Source organism: Ornithodoros turicata, chromosome 4 (assembly GCF_037126465.1).
Source record: "Ornithodoros turicata isolate Travis chromosome 4, ASM3712646v1, whole genome shotgun sequence".
Lineage (NCBI taxonomy): Eukaryota > Metazoa > Arthropoda > Arachnida > Ixodida > Argasidae > Ornithodoros > Ornithodoros turicata.
This window is the reverse complement of record NC_088204.1, coordinates 14,291,846-14,312,871: the sequence shown is the minus strand read 5'-3', so window position 1 is coordinate 14,312,871 and position 21,026 is coordinate 14,291,846. Positions and strand designations below refer to the sequence as shown.

General features: G+C 46.4%; 1 protein-coding gene and 1 long non-coding RNA gene across 3 annotated transcripts in view; one reads left to right on the top strand and one right to left on the bottom strand.

Annotated features, from left to right (window-relative positions):
• The window catches only part of LOC135391134 (MAP kinase-interacting serine/threonine-protein kinase 1-like), a 29,375-nt gene extending 9,470 nt beyond the window's left edge, over positions 1-19,905 (top strand). Inside the window, exons 1-7 of one of the 2 annotated variants that reach the window (XM_064621238.1) lie at positions 9,176-9,542; positions 11,130-11,374; positions 12,609-12,730; positions 12,804-13,011; positions 14,352-14,542; positions 15,534-15,833; positions 17,864-19,905. In XM_064621238.1, the coding sequence (XP_064477308.1) occupies positions 9,530-9,542; positions 11,130-11,374; positions 12,609-12,730; positions 12,804-13,011; positions 14,352-14,542; positions 15,534-15,833; positions 17,864-18,143 (1,359 nt within the window). In that variant the 5' untranslated portion in view covers positions 9,176-9,529 and the 3' untranslated portion in view covers positions 18,144-19,905. Of the gene's footprint in view, positions 1-9,175; positions 9,543-11,129; positions 11,375-12,608; positions 12,731-12,803; positions 13,012-14,351; positions 14,543-15,533; positions 15,834-17,863 lie in introns of those variants that run through there. The other variant, XM_064621237.1, reaches the window with a different exon arrangement.
• LOC135392732 (uncharacterized) lies at positions 1,354-2,730 on the bottom strand. The gene is made up of 2 exons (XR_010422202.1): positions 2,508-2,730; positions 1,354-1,658 (listed from the first exon to the last, which is right to left on the bottom strand). It is a non-coding gene; the product is annotated as an uncharacterized LOC135392732 (long non-coding RNA).
• Positions 19,906-21,026: the final 1,121 nt, after the last annotated feature.

The following is a 21,026-nucleotide window of genomic DNA, read 5'->3' as shown; positions in this document are numbered from 1 at the left end:
CCACTGGATACCCAATTTCCGGTCGTACCTGGGCAGCAGAACGGGGGGAATGTTTGTCCTGATCAGTGTCACCTTCGTTTTATCGCCGAACACCAAGGACTTAAGTTTAATGCACCGATAAGGGTATCTGTCGGTATCGGTCGTTTGTATTCGGTGCGAGCCGTGAGCAGGCCTTGTGACTCCAGCGGCGGGGGCGACCTGTAGCGCACCGTAGTTTAGTTTCCATTTCTGATTGGCTGCTTGATATGACATCACGCGCCTCCCAGTGCACTTGGTTTGTCCTTTCTCCGGATAATGCGGTTTGTGGAGGCTACTGCTTTCGCCCGTAATGCCGATAACAGCTGAATTTTGTTACTTTTGTTAGTTTGACAGCCGCCAGGTTGAATCAGTATTCTGTCCCAGCTAACCACCGAGGTCTTGTGGCATTCTTTTCTCGTATTTATTTATTTATTTTTGCTCGTGCCCGTAAGCCACCAAAGGTGGTACAGCACCTGTTGCTTCTCTCAAGCTTTGCACGTCAGCTTAGATGTTTGCAAGCTTTATAAACTGGCAGCCAACCGTGTTTTTCAAACCAAACACCACCGGAAAGCATAATTCACCTTTGTATAGTTTAGCGTCTCTCTTCTGGTCTTTCATCTGTCAAGAGTTCTGCACTACCTGCCCTACCAACGAGCTCAATGTCTTTTGCCTTGTTTGTATTCTAGATTCGAGGCAACGCCACGCTGAAAACTTTCGAATTTGTTAGCCGGGTGTTCAAAAATAACGAGTTCGGAAGCCTTCAAGGTGCTGGCGCGGCCTACTTGCGTAGAAAGCTCCTTCTGCCGAAAACACGATGGGCATAGTGTGGTTGCGCGACGCAGGACCGTTTGCGTCACGGGAGGTACTTCCTTGCCAGGTGGCCTTGGATGCGAGTTTCAAATGTTGGAGGCCCGACCCGGTTTTATTTCCACAGAAAAGTGTTGGCGAAAAAGCGCTGTCACTAACCATCTATTCACAATTTCACATGAGTGACATTACCCAGACTACTCAAACGGAAGGTGCGCAAAACGTCATAGCTTGGTGCTCTCACGTGGGCGTCAACCACAAGATATTCGGTAACAGACGATAGTGCCCATGGATGTCGTCTGCTATGTTCGCTACCCCTTATATTCCGGTACGGTGCGAATGCTTAACCTAAGACTAGGCGAAGCTTACGTCGTGCAATCATTTTCTTCTTTCTTCCACAAGAATGTTCCTTGGGGATGTCCTTCGTGTGACCAGAACAGCCAGGTATCAAACTGGGACACGATGAAGCTTGAAAAAGCTAGAAATTAGGAGTGTTTCGCACAGTGTGGCCAACATACGCAATAAAGTAAAGCAAAGCAAATCAATCAGATTTGGAGTAAATTTCGGAAGGATACATGTTTTGCTTCACAGCTCTGGTTGAATCGAATCACGAAGGGGAAACACACATTTGAATAGAGTACTACATAATGTGAGTTCACATTGCTGAAAACGCCACAGAAAATATGTGCGTACGTACAAGCGAACCTTGAACAGAATACCAATTCTTTTGCAGTTACAGAACATGAGCAGACGACAACTGACGTCACCGTGTCGTCTGCGTCCACTTTCTGCTTGCAGAAGTATTCGATAGCCTCGATAGCAGCAGGCGTAACCTGAAAAACAGACGACAGGAAGCGAGATGAATATCCTCTCGTTTTAAATCGTGTGTGTATGCAGGCCGTGGGGGGCAGAAAAGGGGGGCATTTCTGCCGCCGGATGTAACAGGGACGGAGGAAGGCAAGTAAAGCGTGTACATGTGACGTCAGGGGTCACCTTGCGCAAAATCATGTGACGCTCGCTAAAGAAGAGGAGGAGGGGAATTCCGTAAACAGATAGACGATAGGTGCGCGTTTACTGTGGTGACCTTGAACGCCGGTTGCCTGGCGGCGCTCGCAGCGTGATCTCGTTTGAGTTGTGATTATTCTTGCAATTTATATTTGTTTCTTTAAAGTATGCTGCAGTGGTTGTACGCGGCATAAGTGTGTTTACTTCGGGCGAAGGTTGTCTGAAAATTGCGCCTGCGTGTTTGATGGGAGGGGGGGCTTTTCTTTTTGACCTCCGGGCATTTGCGTGGATGTGCAAAGGGCCTTGGATGGTGCGGATGATAGTTACGAAGTGAGGGTACTTTATTTATTTATTTTTTTTTACGCCCCACTTCTGTTGGGATGCGACAGAAGGTGGTGGCTGGAGTCTTCGCGGAATTTCCGTGCGACTCAAAAGATTTGCATAGTCCCGCGCCAGTGTAACAATCCCGTCCTGTCGCAACTCTCCGCGCGAACGGTTACATTAAAACGTCACAGAGACGTTTATTGCAATAAAATCTGGCTCTGTCATGGTGGTCATGTTGTGTATTTTCAGACTTCATATGCCCCGTTGGTTGGTCTCAAAAGTGACAAACATCGCTGCGAAGCACAAAAATGTTGCGCTCGCATGTTTCCATAATTTGTATCGGAATTACGTACCTTCTCTTTATTTCACTGGCGTTGGGAGCAGAACATACTTCCGACTTGAAAAATGGGCGTCGCAATTTCAGAGAGAGCACGCGAGTTTGTTGAACGAGGATCTCTCTAGTTTTGTTTAAAATAGTTTTCTGAATTTTCGTCTCCAACTGCCGAATCCGCGTTTTCAAACTCCAATCCGCGTCAAACGGAATCCCGGGATCTCTGGTCATGAGCTGCCCCGTCATCCTCGGATCGGAAGCACTCTACGAAAGACGTCAGCCACTTCAAAGGAAACCGCGATTGGCTTATGTTTTCCGACTTGTTATCGCGAACACCTTCCTATCAACCAGTACTCGTCATTCGAGAACTCGCGGCAAATCTTCCGTTCGGCAGAGCGTTAGTCCACGTTCGTCCCTTCCAGAGCGTTAGATTGCGGTGGTCTTGAAGGATTTTCCGATGCCCCCGGCCCAAATGCATTCAGGGTCCCCAATCGACAAAGCAGTTTTTTTTTCCTCAAACAAAACAAATAAAGGTGAAGCCAATGTGAGAGTCTGCATTACCTTAGGACGAAGTACGGTGCGACACAGGGCTTGTTTCTATGGGCTTCTTCGCCGGTTTTTTCTCTCTCTCTCTCCTTACTTCCTTTGGTTTCAAACACAGGGAACAACTTGCCGTATTATAAGTGTCCACAAAGAACGTTAGACCGTTTGTACATGTGGCATATTCGGTTTGTCGCCTTTCGTAAATTTATTTGCCCCCTCTGCCTGTCCTGTACCTATATTTAGCTCGCAGCTCGGTCGCTGTAAAGATTTCTATCAGTTACCGGAGAACCGCCTGTGCAGATACATATATATATATTTTTTTTTCTGCTCGAAACTCTCTCTCTTTTCTGGTATACTCCCAAACCGACTAATTAACGTTCCGTATGTGCACGCGACTATTCGGGCTTTCGTGTCTCGGATAGAAATGGAAATTTCCGCTGGAAAGTGAAAAAAAAAAAATTCAGGCATGGTGTTCGCATCGCATTTCGCTCGAGTCTGACGCTATCTGCGGAAAGGTCATTCTTGCGCCTGTGCGACAGCACTTTCATACACCAATCATTTTTGCTTGATGAAATGTTCACTGTGTTTACACAGTGCCTAGTCGGTGAAAAGCAGTCGTTTACTCAAAAGAATGCGTGAAATCAGAGAGACGGAACCTGGTATAATTAATTACGAGTAAAACTCTCCACTGTCACGATTACATTGTTTTTCCGTTTTTTTCTTTCAGAAACGAGTTTCTGTTCGGAGAAGGTAACTTTTAGTTGTTCCCCATTTTTTGGTTGAAGTAACTGTAGTATGTGACTGTAATTAAGTTACTCGGTTTCGGGACATTTCATCGAACGCTGTTTCATCGAATCGCCTTTTCTTGCGGAAACGTGTGAATTATGTAAAAGGATCTCCTGACCTAGCCTTGGTCAGTCTCAACGGTCCCCTTCGATGAAAAGGCGTTCGATGAAATGATGGGCTGACACCAAGTTAGTCCGGTTGGTGGCATTATCTTTGCTAGGTGTTTTTGCGTTTTAAACGAGCGGTGTTCCTTCAAGTGCTGCTGCTGAACGACTTTTAAGGTTGCTATTTTCACAAGGTTCCTGTAACTTCGTTACTTTCGTTTGTTTTTAAAGTAACGTATCCATCGCTACCTCGCACTTTTGTCAAGAGCTTGTGTTGCGCGCGCACGTTGTTATCGTGCACAGCAATAACCGACAACAAAAATGTCTGCTGTGTCCTCGTAAAACACTTTGCTCTCTTTAGCTCCATCAGGTGGCGCTCTTTGAGGCTCCCTCACTATATTTAGTCACGTCATCTGTTTTGTGTTGATATAATAACGGCTGTTTTCGTCCATGAACCGTCCGGGGCTTGGGGCCCGTACCCTGTTCCGTTCGAACTGTAGCCAACTGCGCAATATTAGGCCCGGATGAAGCCCTCCCGCTTACTCGCAAGCTGTGTACGATTTTTTTTTCTCTCTCCTCTCTCATTCATTCTCTCCTCCCCCTCTTTCTCTCTCTCCTCCCCCTCTTTCTCTCTCTCTCTCTCTCTCACTGTTCTGGTTTGCAAGTGCTGTCGCATGGCCTAGACCTTGAAACTTTTTTTTCGTCCATTCACTTTCTCTCCGCTTGTGTTTTTCGTCCTCGCGTCTCTTTTTAAGCTCCACGGAGCTTGCGGAATCGAGGAAAAAGTACCTGTCCAAAAAGGTCTTACGAAACGGTTGGACCTGAAACCTCGTTTTCTGTTTATACAGAGTCACATGAAGGGTAGAAGAGTTGCCGACGGAATGGTGTCCTTCTTTGGGAGGTTGAAATGGATACGGTTTGTTGAAAGGAAATAAAACGGAAGGCTTGAAAGCGGGCTATCTGACGTGGGAGAAGATTTATCGACAGCTCTACTATTAAGAGGGCATACCAGTGTAGGAGCAACTCCGATTCACGATTTTCCCGACACTAGGGGGGAAATGAAATGAATACTTTAAATGTAGTTTGTCTTTCGTTCGAAGATTGACGTTTGAAAAGCCTGTGGAGCTCTTTCTCTGCAGAGGAAGATGTACATAAGTTTTCTTTTAAAGAGTATTTGCACTTCGATTTAACCTTCAGAATTACGGTAGTTGATGTTTGAGGAGGGGGGTGATTGTTTTTACCTCCATGCATCCAAAATTGTAGAAGTGGCTGCAGCTGGAAGAGGGATTATAAAACTCTTTAGCATTCGAGAGACGCTGCGGTATCCGTGCCAAGGTCTTTCTTGGAAAGAATGGCAGACCGACGCTCGTTCGAGGGCGTTCGCCCTCGTGTCCTAGCTTCCGCTGCCTACGTGTTTGTCTTCGAGTAATCGGCCAGACTTGCTTCGCCAGCAGTTTTCGTTGACGACTGCTGTTTTGACGGCGCGTCCCTGTCGTCTGCTTCGCGAAGGACGCGACGGACAAGTGTCGTCTGTTATCTTGGAACGTGAAAATTCGTCTGCTAGCTATCCAGTACGACATGTAAATTTGGATGAAGCAGCTACTATGTCACTTTGTATTAAATGATAATGATCGAAATCCCCGTTGCGAAATAAAGTACTGTAAATAAATGTAACGCCTCGCGCCGCCTTGCTTCAAGCACGGAACGTTTTTCCGGGGCTCCGTAGCGTCCAGCGTGTTGATGTTGTGTGTTTGCTGCACATCGTATGGCGCCGAAGAAGTCGAAAAACAATTGTTGCGTGGTGAAATGTGCATTCACCTATAGAAGTGCACCGCCTGGAGCGAAAACACTTAGGCCAATACAGCTGCATCGGCCAAGCTCCCATACATCAAGGAAACATGGGGTGTAAATTTAAAGGACAACGGAAACGAAATTTGTCCATTGCAAAAAGGGGACCGAACAAGGTGTAAATATTATGTAAAATTATGGTGCCACTAGTATTTTGCAAGTACGCTGTGCGGATGGCCATATTTCTGACGATTACGAGAGCGCTGGGCCGCCCACTCGACACGATCGCCCATGGAGCGCGCCAAGCATTGCGGGAAAATCTGAGGAGCGCGTGACGTCAAATATCTCTCGCGCTCCATGTGCGGCTGCCCGGCACAAACACGGCGAATTCTGAATAACGCCTGAAGATGTTTGATTCGGAGATCTCGTGGAAGTCTGAAGACAATATATCCTATGAGAGATGGGTTCGTACATGCTTCTTCGTCTCCGTTCTTTCCCCGTAGCAGGAATTAGACGTACGCCGAAACACCAAATGAAATGAAGCGAAATGAAAGTCAGGAACTCCAACAGGAGAGCCAACGTGCGTCACTTCCGTGGTCTGCTACGGCGGCGCGGCGGCGCTCACCAGGGGCTCAGAGTGCTCCACGGCCGAATTTTATATTGCGATTGTGGCGGCGTTTCAACTAATATACGCAAATCTAAGTCGAATTCCGGATTGTTTTGGTACACATCGCAATATGAGGCAAATAGCTTTGCAGCCTATTTTCGTTTCCGTCGTCCTTTAATGCTACGTACGGATCATTACCACGTCGTCCTACTTCACCATTATGAGGAAAATAATCAGCTATGAGGGAGGCTTAAAGGAGTTGATTAAATCAAATTAATCTGATTGATTTGATTTATTTTTAAGCGCAATTTTTTTTTTTTTTTTTGCACCCCTGTGTACCACGCAGTCATGTTACACTCTTGAATAAAGTTAGGCACCTTGCGTCAGATTTTTTAATTCCTACAACATAGAATAAATACTAAACACGTAATTATCAATTACAAAACATTTGCAGCTGTTTCCATGGTCTTAAGATCATTTCGTTGTATCATAAAGCAAAATTGTACCGTGTATATAAAATGCATCAAGCACTTTTATAAAAACAGCAGATAGCTTTAGTTACATAGCGGCCTTGCTAAGGATGTGGACGAAGTGCGTGAAATAACCCTTCAAGTCTGGGGAACAGCTTCACAAAGAAACCTGTCATCTCGCAAGACTCGAATACAGACTTGTTGTTTTGTCGAACACGCATAAAATGAGCATTTCTTGAGCCCAAGCACATATAGTAAAAGCGTGCACCTGCGCGAAGCACAGTACCTTACATTTTGGCCTCGTCGAAAGCTACGTAAGAAATATATGATGTCCTTCTATTGTGACACACTATGTCCATTTTCGCACGTGAGTATGGACACTCCAGCTCGACATGTAGAAGTCATACCTCATTGTCCTTCACGATAACACCATCGGCGGTGCAACACAGCCATGGCTGGCGCAGTAATATGCACGTGCCACAGTCCTGCAGTCGTATTATTTCTCAAACTGGATGATGTCACACTGCTCCATGTACCGTCCATAGCTTACTGCTTTTGTGTTCGGAATATCGAGGCGCTTGCTGTAAACATGATGCAGCAGGCCGCATACAGGCAACCCGCGGAGTGTGCTCTACGAGTCCGGGGAAAGTGCCCGCTCCTCCCGCTAGGGGATTGGCTTGTGGCGCCCCTATAGGCGCTGCACGGGGCGTATAAAATGCACAGTCGCGCGCGGGAAACTGCCAAAAGCGAACTCAGACTAACCTGTACGTGGAAATGAAAACACCGAACCTGGTTTAACCAAACAATAAACTAACCAACGTGATGTTCCGTCGTGTCTGCCCCGCTAAGCCTAACGGTCGCTAAATTGGCTTTCGTTAGCTAAAACGATTTGGACAGGCATCGAGAACCTGTGAATTTGGATAGTTAAATAGTGATACCATGTTTTTAAACGCTTGTTTCGAGAACGGGAATTTCCAGATCGGGGATTTTCGCAACGGGGAATATCGAGGTCCTCCCACTGAAGCTGGCTGGGTTATTTCTGAATCATGTAAGATATATTGGCACTATTCTGCTAGTGGTTATTGCACACGAACAAACGATTGCGTGGGTAGGTCATTAAGACCCAGGGGATAAAAGTATTGCTCCCCCCCACCCCGATAAGGCCTTACAGACACGTGGTTAATGCAGGTTGTTTGGGGAACGAAGTAAACAGGTTATGATCTCACATGGCACTAGCTCTTCTTGCCTGTTTATGAGGGCCATCTCGAATGTTCCAGATATCACTGGATGCGTTGGCAACTTGTGATTCGTCCAGGTGGGAAGATAAGTTGCGTAGTCTGTCCATTTGCTTGGGGCCCGTCGATAGCGGTATCGCCGACTTTCGCGTGAGGTGTACAGAACGAGTACGAAATCGCAGCCTTGTTGTTATCCTTACTTTGCTACGTTCCACTGATAGAGCGGGTGGCGTGATGTTTTTCCCCCCTGGGCTTATCACGGGAATCGGGTCGGGTATAATAAAGGAAAGCTGAACTCGGAATTTGTTCCCTTAGTCACTTTTGGAGAATAATAAAAAAAAAAAAAGGCACACCAAAATAAGCAGAAGTAGCAGGGATGGGCAGAAGTAGAAGTACCGTCATGAGGTTTGCGGAACGTTGGAATTGGAAATCGGTAATTGCTTTTGAATTATTCGTTATCATTTCTACCGATTACCTTACACTTCGTAACAGCTGAGTTACTTCTGAAGATAGTCAGCCCCCATGATTCATTTTTCCTTGCTGTTCTTGCATTGGGAAGTTGCGTAGCTGCATCAGAGATGGGTTATTTGATTTTCTTCCATAGGCTACTTGTTCAATTATAAAACTGCGACAGTTTGTTAGAACAGCGGTTGTTGTGTTGGGCGAGCATCTGTACTGTTGTTCCCACAAGGATGCAGTTACTGTCCCAGTCTCTTTTGCGACACCCGAATTTGGAAAGTTTACTCCACGGCTTGCATTGTGTGCATGGCAGCTCGCGGTACACGGAAGCATCATACGCTCACGCGACCAACGTGGCGAGATGTCTGATGCAATTTGACCGCTCCAAATGTATACAATGTTTTCCCGCTCGCACGATGGAACATGGAAAGTGTGTCATACACTCAACACACCCAGCTATGACTCGTAAACACGAGTGTACGTGATAGCCGGAACGTACGGGGAACGCTGGCGAGAGAAACTGTGCAAGGGCGCGCAATATTCACCCTCCCTCTTCGCTTCGTGTTTAGCAGCAGCGGGGCGACATGGCAACATCCCGGCGACGTTGCAGCAGACGACGCGCGGAGTCTCGTCTGCCGCGAGACTTTCGTACGAGTCACGTGACGGCCTGTCTTTTATAAGCGCACGCACCTCGCGCACACGTCGTCTGCTTCTGCCTACGTGCAGGGGTTTTCTTCGTCTGTTGCACGCCAGCTCACAGATCTCAGTCTTTGGAATGTATTCCACTCAGTCAGTTGTAAAGGGGAGGCACTGGCGTCAACGACGGGAGAAACCCATGCAGGTACCGGCGTTCAGGTTCTTCTCCAGTAAGACTTGAGGATTGAAGGGACGCCAGGCGTTACGACCGTGCCTTGAAGTAGGACTTGTCCGAACACGCTTTAGTGTTGCTAAGACTGGAGTGCCGTCGCTTCTGCCTTTGGTAGGCACAGTGCGTCGAGTTTGGTCACCAAAGAGACTATCTTTTCTGTGATATACCTGCCATCGATCACACCATGGTGCAAATAAGTGAGTTTGGTTTGAAGAACTTCATTTGGGCGTTGTTGCGGAGGTGATGAAATATTACGCTACAATTGCACGCTGTAGGTTTCGCACATGTCTATTTAAGCACCGAAGGACGGCAACACCATCACTTTGTGTTTGTAGTTGTCTTGTAAAGATTTCAATATGGTTCTGAGGATTAGGTAGGGGGACATCGAAACAATTTAGTCGCGACGCTTTCTGTCCACCGTTTTTGTGGAAGCAGGCTCTGGGTGTTAGTCTGGAAGGGTAGTCTGGTTTAACGCAACTTCCATATGTACTGGGCTTTTTTGTGCTTTGGCACGAACCCCAACATTTTACTTCAAGAGCAAGTCATGAAGCCAGAGCTTGCCATGAAGAGCAAGTATTCTTAATTTATTGTATTGTATTTGTCATTTCCCTCTTGTCACGTGGCTAATTTGGGTCATCTACTTGTGCATTTGGGTAGACATACCGTTAATCAGTCATTTGTTGTGTTAGTCTATCATACAATGCACGCAGTTACCGTCTCTGATGCCTTGAATGTTTTGTTCTTGATGTAGAATTTGAACTTTTTGCGAATTATACATGTGGCTTGCTTAAAGAATTTGGTTTAATGTTTTGGCATTAGTTTGGTGTATGGTTAAATCATTATCATTAATTTAAGTATTAACCAATTAAATTAGATCCCAAAGTAAATTCTATGCCCACAACCTCGTGGAGTTAACAAGCGGAGGGAGTTCCCCCCGTGAATTTTTTCCGATCTGCACTGTAAGGCGCTGAGCAGGAAGTTGTAACACTGCTGCAAGAACCAGCGCCCCACCTTTCTGTTGATTGATGCGGAGGGCTGAAATAGATTCCTCAGGGTCGGAGAACTGTGAGGGGGGTTTGCATTGGCAGGGTGCCACATGCTGATCCTCTAGGTGACTTTTCATGACATGTGTGGACATCGACATGTTATGCTTCCCTTGCCACGAGACACTGCTAACAAATGCTTTCCCACATAGCATTTTCGAAGCTGACTCTATGGCACATGTGTCTAGCTACTGTTATTCTAGTCCAGGGGTCGGGAACCTGCACCTCGCTGGCTGCTTGCGGCCCATCGCGGACTGAGCAAGCGACAAAAATTCCGCTGCTTGGGAGTTGTCGGTTATGGGCTTGAGGAAAGGAAAGCAGAGAGTGCGGTACAGCAGGCGACTTCCTCAGGCAAAAGCGCATGCTCTGTGTTGCCTTTCTCGCTCTTAATAAAGTTAACAAAGGGTATTCGTTGTACTCTCTTACCATAACTTTGTGAATGCAACATGCCATAGAAAATGCAGGCTCTAAGTACATTGCGTTTAAAAAGTGCTAGTTTCTATTTCCAGCTTGTTCGACTGCTTAATAATTGCAGCAGGCTAATTAGACTATCTTTGAAATGGTTTCAAATGTTCTGCGGCCCCGGGGAAAAAAAAATCTTGAGAGGGTGATGAAATGTTACCCGAAGGATTGCAAAGGTTCCTGACCTCTGTTCTGGTTGGTTTGAAGAAGTTTGTTACTGGACTGGTGCTGGTACTTTGAGAGTTATTTTTAAGTCTTTGCTTTTTTTCACTGTTGCAGAAGAGCTTCCGAGCATCTTGTCGGAGCACGTAGAGGACAGTCTGTGCGCCCACCAGCAACAAGCAGCACGTCAACAGCAGGCTGCAAGGCGCAGACGAAAGAAGAAGAAGCGGACAGGGTCTAGCTTGGCAGCCAGCAACTTCTCTGACCTGTACCGTCTCACTGGGGAGGTCTTGGGAGAAGGGGCCTATGCTTCCGTGCAGACCTGCATCTGCCTTTACACTGGCAAAGAGCATGCTGTTAAGGTATGCACCTCGAAAATGAACCTCTTTATGGCCCCCAAGGTACCGTATTTTCATGCGTGTAATCCGCGGCGTATCTGTCCAAAAAATTTCTCTGGGGGTGCACTGCGGCGGTGCGGCTTACCTGAGGGAAGTTTCACCGGGAGCTTCTCACCCGACATAAACTAGCCCCTCATATGCGCCCCCAGATGCCTTTGAGGGCGACTGACCCAGGGGTTCTAGTCTTGTTTCCTCCTTCTACGAGGTCGAGGGGTTTTCGAATGACTAAACATGTATACGGAATCCCTACGGGCCTTCCCCCTCTTCTGTCTTAAGAGTCACCAGGAATCTTCTAGAGTTAGTGCTCTATAGTATTTAAAGTTTTTAAAGTATTAAAGTTTTTGGCCAATTCGTGTATTTTATGTGTGCTTACCCCGTTACATTTAATTGCGATACCTTTACGGCGTACAAGCTGTGGCTTATCGGATGGTGAGACATGTTCCAAAAGTTTTCCCCAGTTCGGGAAAAACAGGGACGTGCGGCTATTACGCGTGAAAATACGGTACATCACAAAGAGCGTCCATGTTCCCAACCGAGGTCTCTGCTTTTGCAGTCTCTGTCAGTCAGTCTGCAGTCAGATTTTTATTGCTAGCCACGAGTACAACAAAGCACCATTTTGGTGCAGGCTGGATTAGTTTCAGTACCTTCAATGCTGTGACATGTTCACTGTAACAAGACACGCTGGATGGTAAGGGAAATGTTTTTATAGTGTGTAAAATCTGGAAATAGACAGGCATACCTGCCATATCCTCGCAAAGTTGGACGACCATCATGAATAGCATGCCCCTATTCATTCAAATTTCTTAATAGCTGAGCGGAATAACCTTCCTGCCTCTCTGATACACACTATCACAGTACAGTGACAGTATCACTTTTTGCTCCTGATTAGCATAATACCTCCTCCCTCAGTGTCTTGTTTCTTCGTGTTTGATTCGGTTGATTCGGTATCTGTAGGACATGTTTTGTTGCTGTTGTATTTGTTTCTACTGTACACAATTCATTTGCCCTGTGGGCATTTAACGTAATTAAATTAAATTGAATAGTCTGCAGGATGGATAGCTGTCGTTATGGAGAGCTAACACGACGATGAATGAAAGCTGCAAATTCTTTCTCATCTTAGCCATTAGTGCACATGGGCACCTATGATGGGTAGTTCTTGCAATGGCAGCTGCAATAAACGCTGATCTTTCACTTCCAGATCATTGAGAAAGAGCCCGGCCACAGCAGGGCACGCGTGTTTAGAGAAGTGGAAACATTCCATCACTGTTCCGGCCATAAGAACATCATCCAACTCATTGAATTCCTTGAAGATGAAAACAGGTATATATAACACGGCCACTATACACGCTGCGGCCACCCTGATATAACTCATGCCGTGCTCGTGTGCCTGCAGATTTTTCTTGGTGTTTGAGAAGATGCGCGGGGGTCCACTCCTGCGGCACCTGCAGCAGCGCGTGATGTTTACGGAGCACGAGGCTAGTCTGGTTGTGCGGGATGTCGCGGAGGCGCTGCGGTATCTGCACGCCAAGGGTATTGCTCACCGGGACCTCAAGCCCGAAAACATCCTCTGCTTCAGCACTGACCAACTGTGCCCTGTCAAGGTGTGTGTCAATAGAAGTGTGCTGCATTCATACAGCTGCGTGTATATTTTAGTTTTGGGGAGCATGGCAGAAAAAAATGTCTGCAGAAGTAGAAACTAGGGTTAGAAGACCTGGAGTTACTGTAATTTCACACGTATTAGCTGCAGGAACTTGAAAGGAACATGAACCTTGAAAGGCTCATTTTAATTCTCACACTGAGTTAAATAGTGACAGACGCACACTAAAAACACTAGAAAACAGATGGAACAGTTACGTACCGATGTGGGTGTTTTAAATTTATTAGAGTAATTTTATTATTGTATTTGAGTAGAAAACATGCATAAGGCCCTGTGTTGTAAGGTGAAACCAGCTTTTGCCCAGATTTTCAAAAAACATAAAACCTTAAAACACAGGGCCCTAAGCATGCATCTTCCTGTTCTCTGCTGTCTGGCACATGTTTGAAGACAGTCAGCCGCTCTGATAAGACTGATTTGCCAGATCCACGGTAGATAGTGGTCATTAGGACGTCGAACTAAAGATGCACGCCAGAATACTGGGTAATAACTGGGTACACTGGGTAATAAAGGGTATGGCATGGGAAGGACTATTCTTGGCAGCCAATAAAAATCTTAATATAAAGCAGTAACAAAGGACCCAGCACACAGACCAGGCAGAGCCCCTGTTGACACTCAACCTAACAAGTTTAATTCAAGAACATATCTTAAACAGAGGAACAGGAAAGGATGGCAGAGTAACCAGAGCAGATAGTTGGCAGGTGTCCTGCCTGTTCCCTGTGCGCTGCGTGTTTTTTTGCTGCTGCTTTACATTGTGACTAGTTACCAACTACCCTGCCTTTCTACGCTGTTATAGCCAATAAAAAGTGCTCATGATGTCCTCACACTTCATTAGTAGCTTGTGGGAGATCACTGCTATGTGCATCCTTGTAAACTGTGAAGGAAGTGGTATGGGTGATAGTTCCTGAAGTTCATAATTTTCTAATACAAAAGAACAAGACGTAGACCTGCATTAAGTCTATGCACGTGCATATGCAGGTCTACGTCTCGTTCTTGTTCATAACCAGTTGTGTCAGTGTCTTCTATGTTGCATATTAGAAAATCATGAACCTGTACAAGCTACCCTGCTTTGTCCCGCTAATATGTCTGAAGTGCCTTCCATGCTCCTTTAAGGACTCATTGAACGCTCTTGCATGCAGAAACAAATTCCCGTGCATTGCTTGGTCTTCGTGGAAAGCAGAAGGCTCGTCCATTAGAAGTAGCTGTAGCAAAAACATGAGGGTGTACACCATTAATTATGTGACTGCAGTGTTTCAATCGTGGGTGCTGACTGTGCAACTCTTCCAGTTGTGTGATCTGGACCTCGGCTCTGGAGTTGTCCTCCCCCCTTCAGCAGCTGCCACACCACCTACAACACCAGAGCTGCAAACGCCCGTGGGGTCAGCCGAGTTCATGGCTCCTGAAGTTGTGGAGGCGTTTGTTGGAGAGGCCAACACTTACGACAAGCGCTGTGATATGTGGAGTCTTGGTGTGATTGTGTAAGGGTGCTTTTTTTTTTCCTGTTACAATTGCAGTATAGCCGAAGACTAGGTACTCCTTTGGGATTTGGCAGAACATATGAATGTGAGCACTTCTTCTGTTTCCCATGAATTTCAACAAGTTAAGGGCACAGCAAGCTGGTCTTCATGTGCGTTTACGAAAACTACCACAGTTACTAATGTGACCGAGGACTAAGATAGGCTCATTTTAATTCTCGCACTGAGTTAAATAGTGACACACACACACACTAAAAACACTAGAAAACAGATGGAACAGTTATGTACCAATGCGGCTGTGTTTTAATTCTATTAGAGTGATTTTATTATTGTATTTGAGTAGAAAACATGCATAGGGCCCTGTAAAACCAGCTTTTGCCCACATTTTCAGAAAACACAAAACCCCAGAACACAGGGCCCTAAGCATGCATCTTCCTGCTCTCTGCTGTCTGCCACATGTTTGAAGACAGTCAGCTGCTCTAATGAGCAGCCAGATCGATGGGTAGACAGTGCTCATTTGGACGTCGTTCTAAAGGTGCACGCCAGAATACTGCAGGGGAAAAAAAATTATTCTAGCTGTCGTACTTAGCGAGATACAAGCCCTCGAACACACACACACCCGAGCAAAGCACAGACGTCTCAGAGCTCAGAACTGCGCCCGTAAGCACATGACTCCTTGTGCACTGCCTCACTGGCGGTGGCAAGGACTGTGATGTCAGAGCCTCATAAGTTTCGATATTCAGGGTGCTCATTTTCCCCGCTTCTGTTACCCTCTATGCTGTGAAACTTCCAATGCAGCTTGGCATCGGTGAAAAGAACAGTCTTACGTTTATCTGGGATAACCTGGGGTGGTCTGTCGCAACCCTGCAATGTCATTGATGTTGAAAGGAAAGATCCAGTAACCTTCCACAAAGACCTTACAACTGTTGCAGTCTACAACACTACGTTAATGAATGTGGTTGCTTACAAATTGCTTTTTACTCTCTGTCCACAGGTACATCCTGTTGTGTGGCTACCCTCCGTTCTACGGCCGATGCGGCAGCGAGTGCGGCTGGGAGAAAGGAGAGTTCTGCCAGGCATGTCAGGACCAGCTTTTCGTCTCTATCCAAGAAGGCTGCTACGAGTTCCCTGAGCGCGAGTGGGGGTCGATATCTGCCGAGGCCAAGGACCTGATTACGCACCTTCTCGTCAAGGATGCATCTCGGCGCTACACCGCTGAGGCAGTGCTTGCCCACCCCTGGGTCTCTCACGGAGGTCCCACCACCGCCCTCCATACTCCATCTGTCATTCGGAGGTGGGTAGTATGACCACCTTTGATTTCAAATGATCAGTTATAGTGAGAGCCTGAAGTTTTCGGGAAATATTTTTTTCTATACTCGGGGAGTAGAAATCTGGTCAATAAACATACATATGCTCGAAATTCATGCGGATTCCGGTGGAAAAACTTCCTGTTTGCTATATTCGGGAAAAAATTGGGGCTCAGTTACTCTAACGGTACTGGCTTGGTACAAATGGTGATGTAACTGCATTTTCTGCCAAACAAGTTAGTGTGCATTCCTACAGATGTCTCGGTGAGGGGAATTTGACGTGTAAAAATCGAGTTTCACCCTGAAGAGGCAACCTTCAATTTGGGGTGCAAATTCGGGGAAGAGTCAGGTTAAACCCTAAAACTTTAGGCTCTAGTTATGGGGGCAGAACTCAATCTCATTCCCGTACCTGTATTAATTTTCTTGTGCCGAGCCAGGTTTCAAGGAGGGAATTCAAATTTTTGAGTCTAATGCCTTGGCACAGAGCTGTGGGCAAGTTAGAAAACGTGAGGCTCTTGGTGGGTGCTTGTGGGCTTAGAAGCGGTCCACTTGCAGATTGTAGTTGACTGCGTACTGTACTAATGTAGGTGAAATATTAGAAGGGGGCTTGCTCACACAGAGGCAGAATTTCTTTGTATGTTTATGCACAAGCAGTCGCAATGAGTTCTGCAACATCTGATGTAGTGATGTTGTACAAATAATTTCATAGGGAAACCAGAGAACACATTCTGCATAGAGATGTCATGGAAGAGCTGGCTGCATTGGCGCAACCTGTCTCTCCATTTTTTTTTCCCTACATCTATCTATCTGGTCGCAAAGACCAAAGGATCTCCTGCAGTGACGTTTTAAACTATACCAAAATAGTATTGTTGGAAGAGTGCACACATGGAGAACAGAGTAGACGGATAATTACTTCGGCATTGAAGTGTCGAGTAACGAATTTGAGTGCAAGCATCGGTAGTAAACACCTTTCGTCACAGTGTTCGATTTACAGCATGCTCTTTGTGTTGGGTGATTGGTGTTTTGTGCTCCTGTGTGTGGAGTTTCCAGGCTGAAGATAATTTTCGGATACCTTTGAAGCATTATGGAATGTACTTTCGGTAGCTCTTTTGAGTACACACGTTGCTTTGGCCCACAGCAGCCGTATGCGATTAGAACCCTGCAATTGAAGTGTTAAACCTGGTAACAAAAAACTTGCCAAAGCACATATTAAGCCACCAGTACAGGCACTGCAAATTCAGCACAGCCTCTTGGCAACATGTTTTTGGTATTTGCCTCCAAAAAATCTGTTTTTCCACCTGAAATCTCCACGTTTGACCCCATTTTAGAGCCCCTGATTTGAAGGAGGTATAAAACCTGAAAACGTGCAGGCTTAAATTTGATCTTTCGTATAGTGCTGGACAAAAGTTTACGGAACGCACTCCGGCGCATTTACCAGCTCCCGTGGCATAGTGGTTAGGATGATCGCTTTCCACGCCGAGACCACGAGGTGACGTGGGTTTGAATCCTGTCACCGGCTGTGCTGTCTGAGCTTTTCCCTGGGTTTTCCCAAAGACTTTCCAGACGAGTGTCTGCACAGTTCCCCCTGAAGTCTGCCCAGGACGCATACTAACCCCCCTGTCCCCCACTCCTTCCTGCTGTCCTCTCTCAATCTGGCCACGTCTCTACGCCGCTCATAGCCACAGTTGCTTCACGGCGGTAATGCAGAATAAAAAAAAAACTAAAAAAACTGTGGTGCATTCCTTCCTCGGAGTGATGCGCTAGCACTGAATGGCACTGTACGGGCTTCTAAACAGGTAACTGGGGTTGCTGCTAGCGTGTCACTCCGGGGAGAGGAATGAGCCGGATCGTGTTCCGTAGACTTTTTGTCTTGCGCTTTACGTGGTTTCCAAGACTTCCATTGCTTGAGAAGATTAATTTTCTGTTAACTAATTAACAGTTCTCTAATGAACAACTTAATTAATCACGTAATCACATTGTTAACTGTTAATTAACAATGTAAACAACGTAAACGTAGGAACAACAGTGCTCGTGACCTGGCAGTGTTTGCGGAGAGCGCCAACGCTGTGAAGCGGCTCGTCCAGCACCAGATGGCGTGGAGCATGGAACTCCGCAGGAGCACACACTCTGCGACAGGAGCGGACTCCTTCATGACGACCATCCCTGCCACCCCGGACCCATCGCCCCCTTTTGGGCTGTCACCGCCCAGCGAGTCCAAGTTAGCACAACGCCGCAAGTTCGGACGCAGCCTCAGCCTTAGCCACGGGTCGAACGAATCCATCACGGGCTCTGGCTAAGTGGTTCTTTTTTTTTTAACATCGGAGCACACTTTTCAGACAAAAAAAATGATGCATGTAACACACACTTAGGTGGGGGGGGATTTGAGGACGTTTTCTCCTTGCTCTCGCCTTAATTCTGTCGGCCTTTTTTTCCCCTCCATCTCGTACCGGTTTATTTTTGATCTGCTTAAGTGTCTGTATTGTTTCATTGAGTATCTTCGAGAAAGAAAAAAAAAACAAAAAAAAATGAAATTATACGGGGTCGGGGGAAAATGTTGCAGCAAGGTTTCGTCCACTTTTGTGCTGTCTCGCAGCTGTTTCTCTTCATTTATTGTGTTGTTAGCATTCGTTCTCAAATGGGGTAGCGGGTACGAAGCCTTGAAAGAGTGGAGCACGGTTTTGTACCCGGGAATACCCGGATGTGATGGGAACAAGCGAAGCAGGGCTGTGGAAGGGGAGAGGAGTTTTCACTTCCATAATCTCCAGTGCTGTACCGCCTGCCTGCCCTTTTGTTTTATACTTTTAAGTGTCTTTTTTTTTTTTTTCTTCTTCCCGCTATTCTTTTGGAAGCCAAAGACAGGCTCTCAGAGTTTACTTTTTCTCCTTCTGGACTTCATCTTTCACTGCATCATCATTGTGTTGTGTACAGTGATACAGTAGGTTCTTTCGGGGTGAGTTTTGTGGGAATTGTCGCTTCATATCTGGTGTATACCTCTGGTGTGTGTGGGCACCTTCGAAGACAGTCCCCAACACCAGGGTTACCATTTTTTGATCATCGGCGAAGTTGCCCGGGTAACCGGGAGGAGGAATTACTTTGTGGTGGTTTGTTGGAGGTATGGGCGATCGGTTCTGGCCTCCTGAATCGGGTGTATCATGTCTAATGCCCCCCTGTCAGACCGGCAATCTTCAATGACAGTTGAAATGAACGACCACTGGACGTGTGTGCAGCACCACCAAGCATGTAGCCTGTCATAGGAACCAACGGTCGTTGAGAAGTTTACTGGTTACACGCTTGGTGGCGCTACGTGTGTGTTGAATGGCCAATGATTTGAGGTACCATTGAAGACTGCCCCTGTGACAGGGGCGTAAGTGCTCTGTCCATGCTTGTTGAATCTGAGAGCCTATCTGCCCTTCCATTCTTGTTCTGTCCTCTCATACGATCAGCTACCAAAATCTTGCAAACACACACACACACAGACGCTTGACAATATAAACTGCTAAGCAAAAAACGGACGTCGCACCACAAGAAGCACTTCGATTTTCTTCCGCTACAGAAAAAAGAAATTGTCGTCCATCGTATCTGTGATAAGTCCCCCTTTTTTTTTACAAAGCTGTTGCCATAGTGCCAAAATCTGAGTTCCACGTAGAAGTGGTCGCTGCACAAAGGAGAAGCGTGACCTTATATAATGTTTCATAAAGAATAAAGCAGTCCATTACTACTAAGGAGGTCGGTTTTTCACTATGATACCAGAGAAGTCGCACACATACTTTTTTTTTTTTCTGTGCCCCCTTAGCACTTCCTATCATATTGATAAGGAAGAGTTGTCTCTCGCTGAAGAGTTGTCTTTGCGGCGTCTCCACCAGTCACCCCCTCAGTGCTCGGCAAACTTTTGTGTGCGGTTTGGTGTTTTGGGAGTACGACCACTTTTCCACGACAGATCCCGCAGGGTGTGCCGAGTGCGTGCTGAAGTACAAAGAAAAAGATGTTTTTTGTTTTTTTATTTGGTGGATGTACGACTGCTGAGAATGACTTACGGAAAATAAAGTTCATGCCAGTGCACTTTGTGTGGTTGTCAGTGATATCCCCTGCAGCACACTCCAGAGTCTATGCATGGTCTAGGGGTTTCTGAAGACTGCTCTGGTAAAGGTTCTCTTTGCTGCTGCCACACAAGTGTTCCTGTCTGAGTTCCAAAGCATGCAGTGACATGCTGGAAGTTTCAGTGAACAGCAGACACCCTGTTCGGAAAGGCAGGAACAAGATTCTGAGACTAGGCTTGCTGCATGAAACTGGTGAGCTGTTAGGTGAAATGTGGCATCGGCTATATATGTCTGCAACAAAGCACCTGCACGCCTTCAAAATCCTGTAGATGGTAGATGTTTTGTGAGATAGATATTGCGGTGTAAAATTTAGACACCAAAATCTGGTGTACCTACACCATGGAGCAAGAATGCCACCTTTCTTTGTGCGCTACACATTGATGCTGCACTCAATTCCATGCTTTGGATAGTACAGCTTGGGATAGAAGTTAACGGCACTGGCGTATTTCTTCATTGAAGCGGCCCTCTGCTAGCTGTCTGGTAGACATCAAATAAGGAACGGGAGACAGGCTATCTATCCATCTCTCAGCTGTGTCTGTTCCTGTGTGCTGCTAGGCTGCTGCTCCAATGGAGAAATGAGACACCTCAGTGTTCCGTAAACTTTTGTCCGAAGCTGTACCACCAACCTCAATACATTTTGGTACTTGGGCACTGCAAAGTTTGGAACCAGTCCCATTGCACATTTTGATATCTGCAGGTATCTACAGCACTAACTTCTCCACAAGGATGTCTTGCGTTGGAGTCACGCCAATGGCAAACCAACGTTCGGTTCCAAAACAAAATTTTGAAAGCTACGATAGGCTTTGGCTTTGATTCCTTTTGCAGGATGCACGGATGAAACTTGAAAGAAATGAAAGAACTGATGTTCTGAGGCTGGAACAACAATTGGTAGAGCGCCGGACCGGCAATCCAGAAGATGTGGGTTCGGGTCCTGCAGCTGGCTAACCTTTTCAGTGACTTTCATCTTTCGTCGCATGAAACTTGTTGGGGGTTGGGGAGGAAATATTCGTGCGAGTGGAGAGAGCATCAGGTACCTTCTCCACACAGTGGTGCTGACTCGTGGGGGAAGTGAGCCTTGGTGTC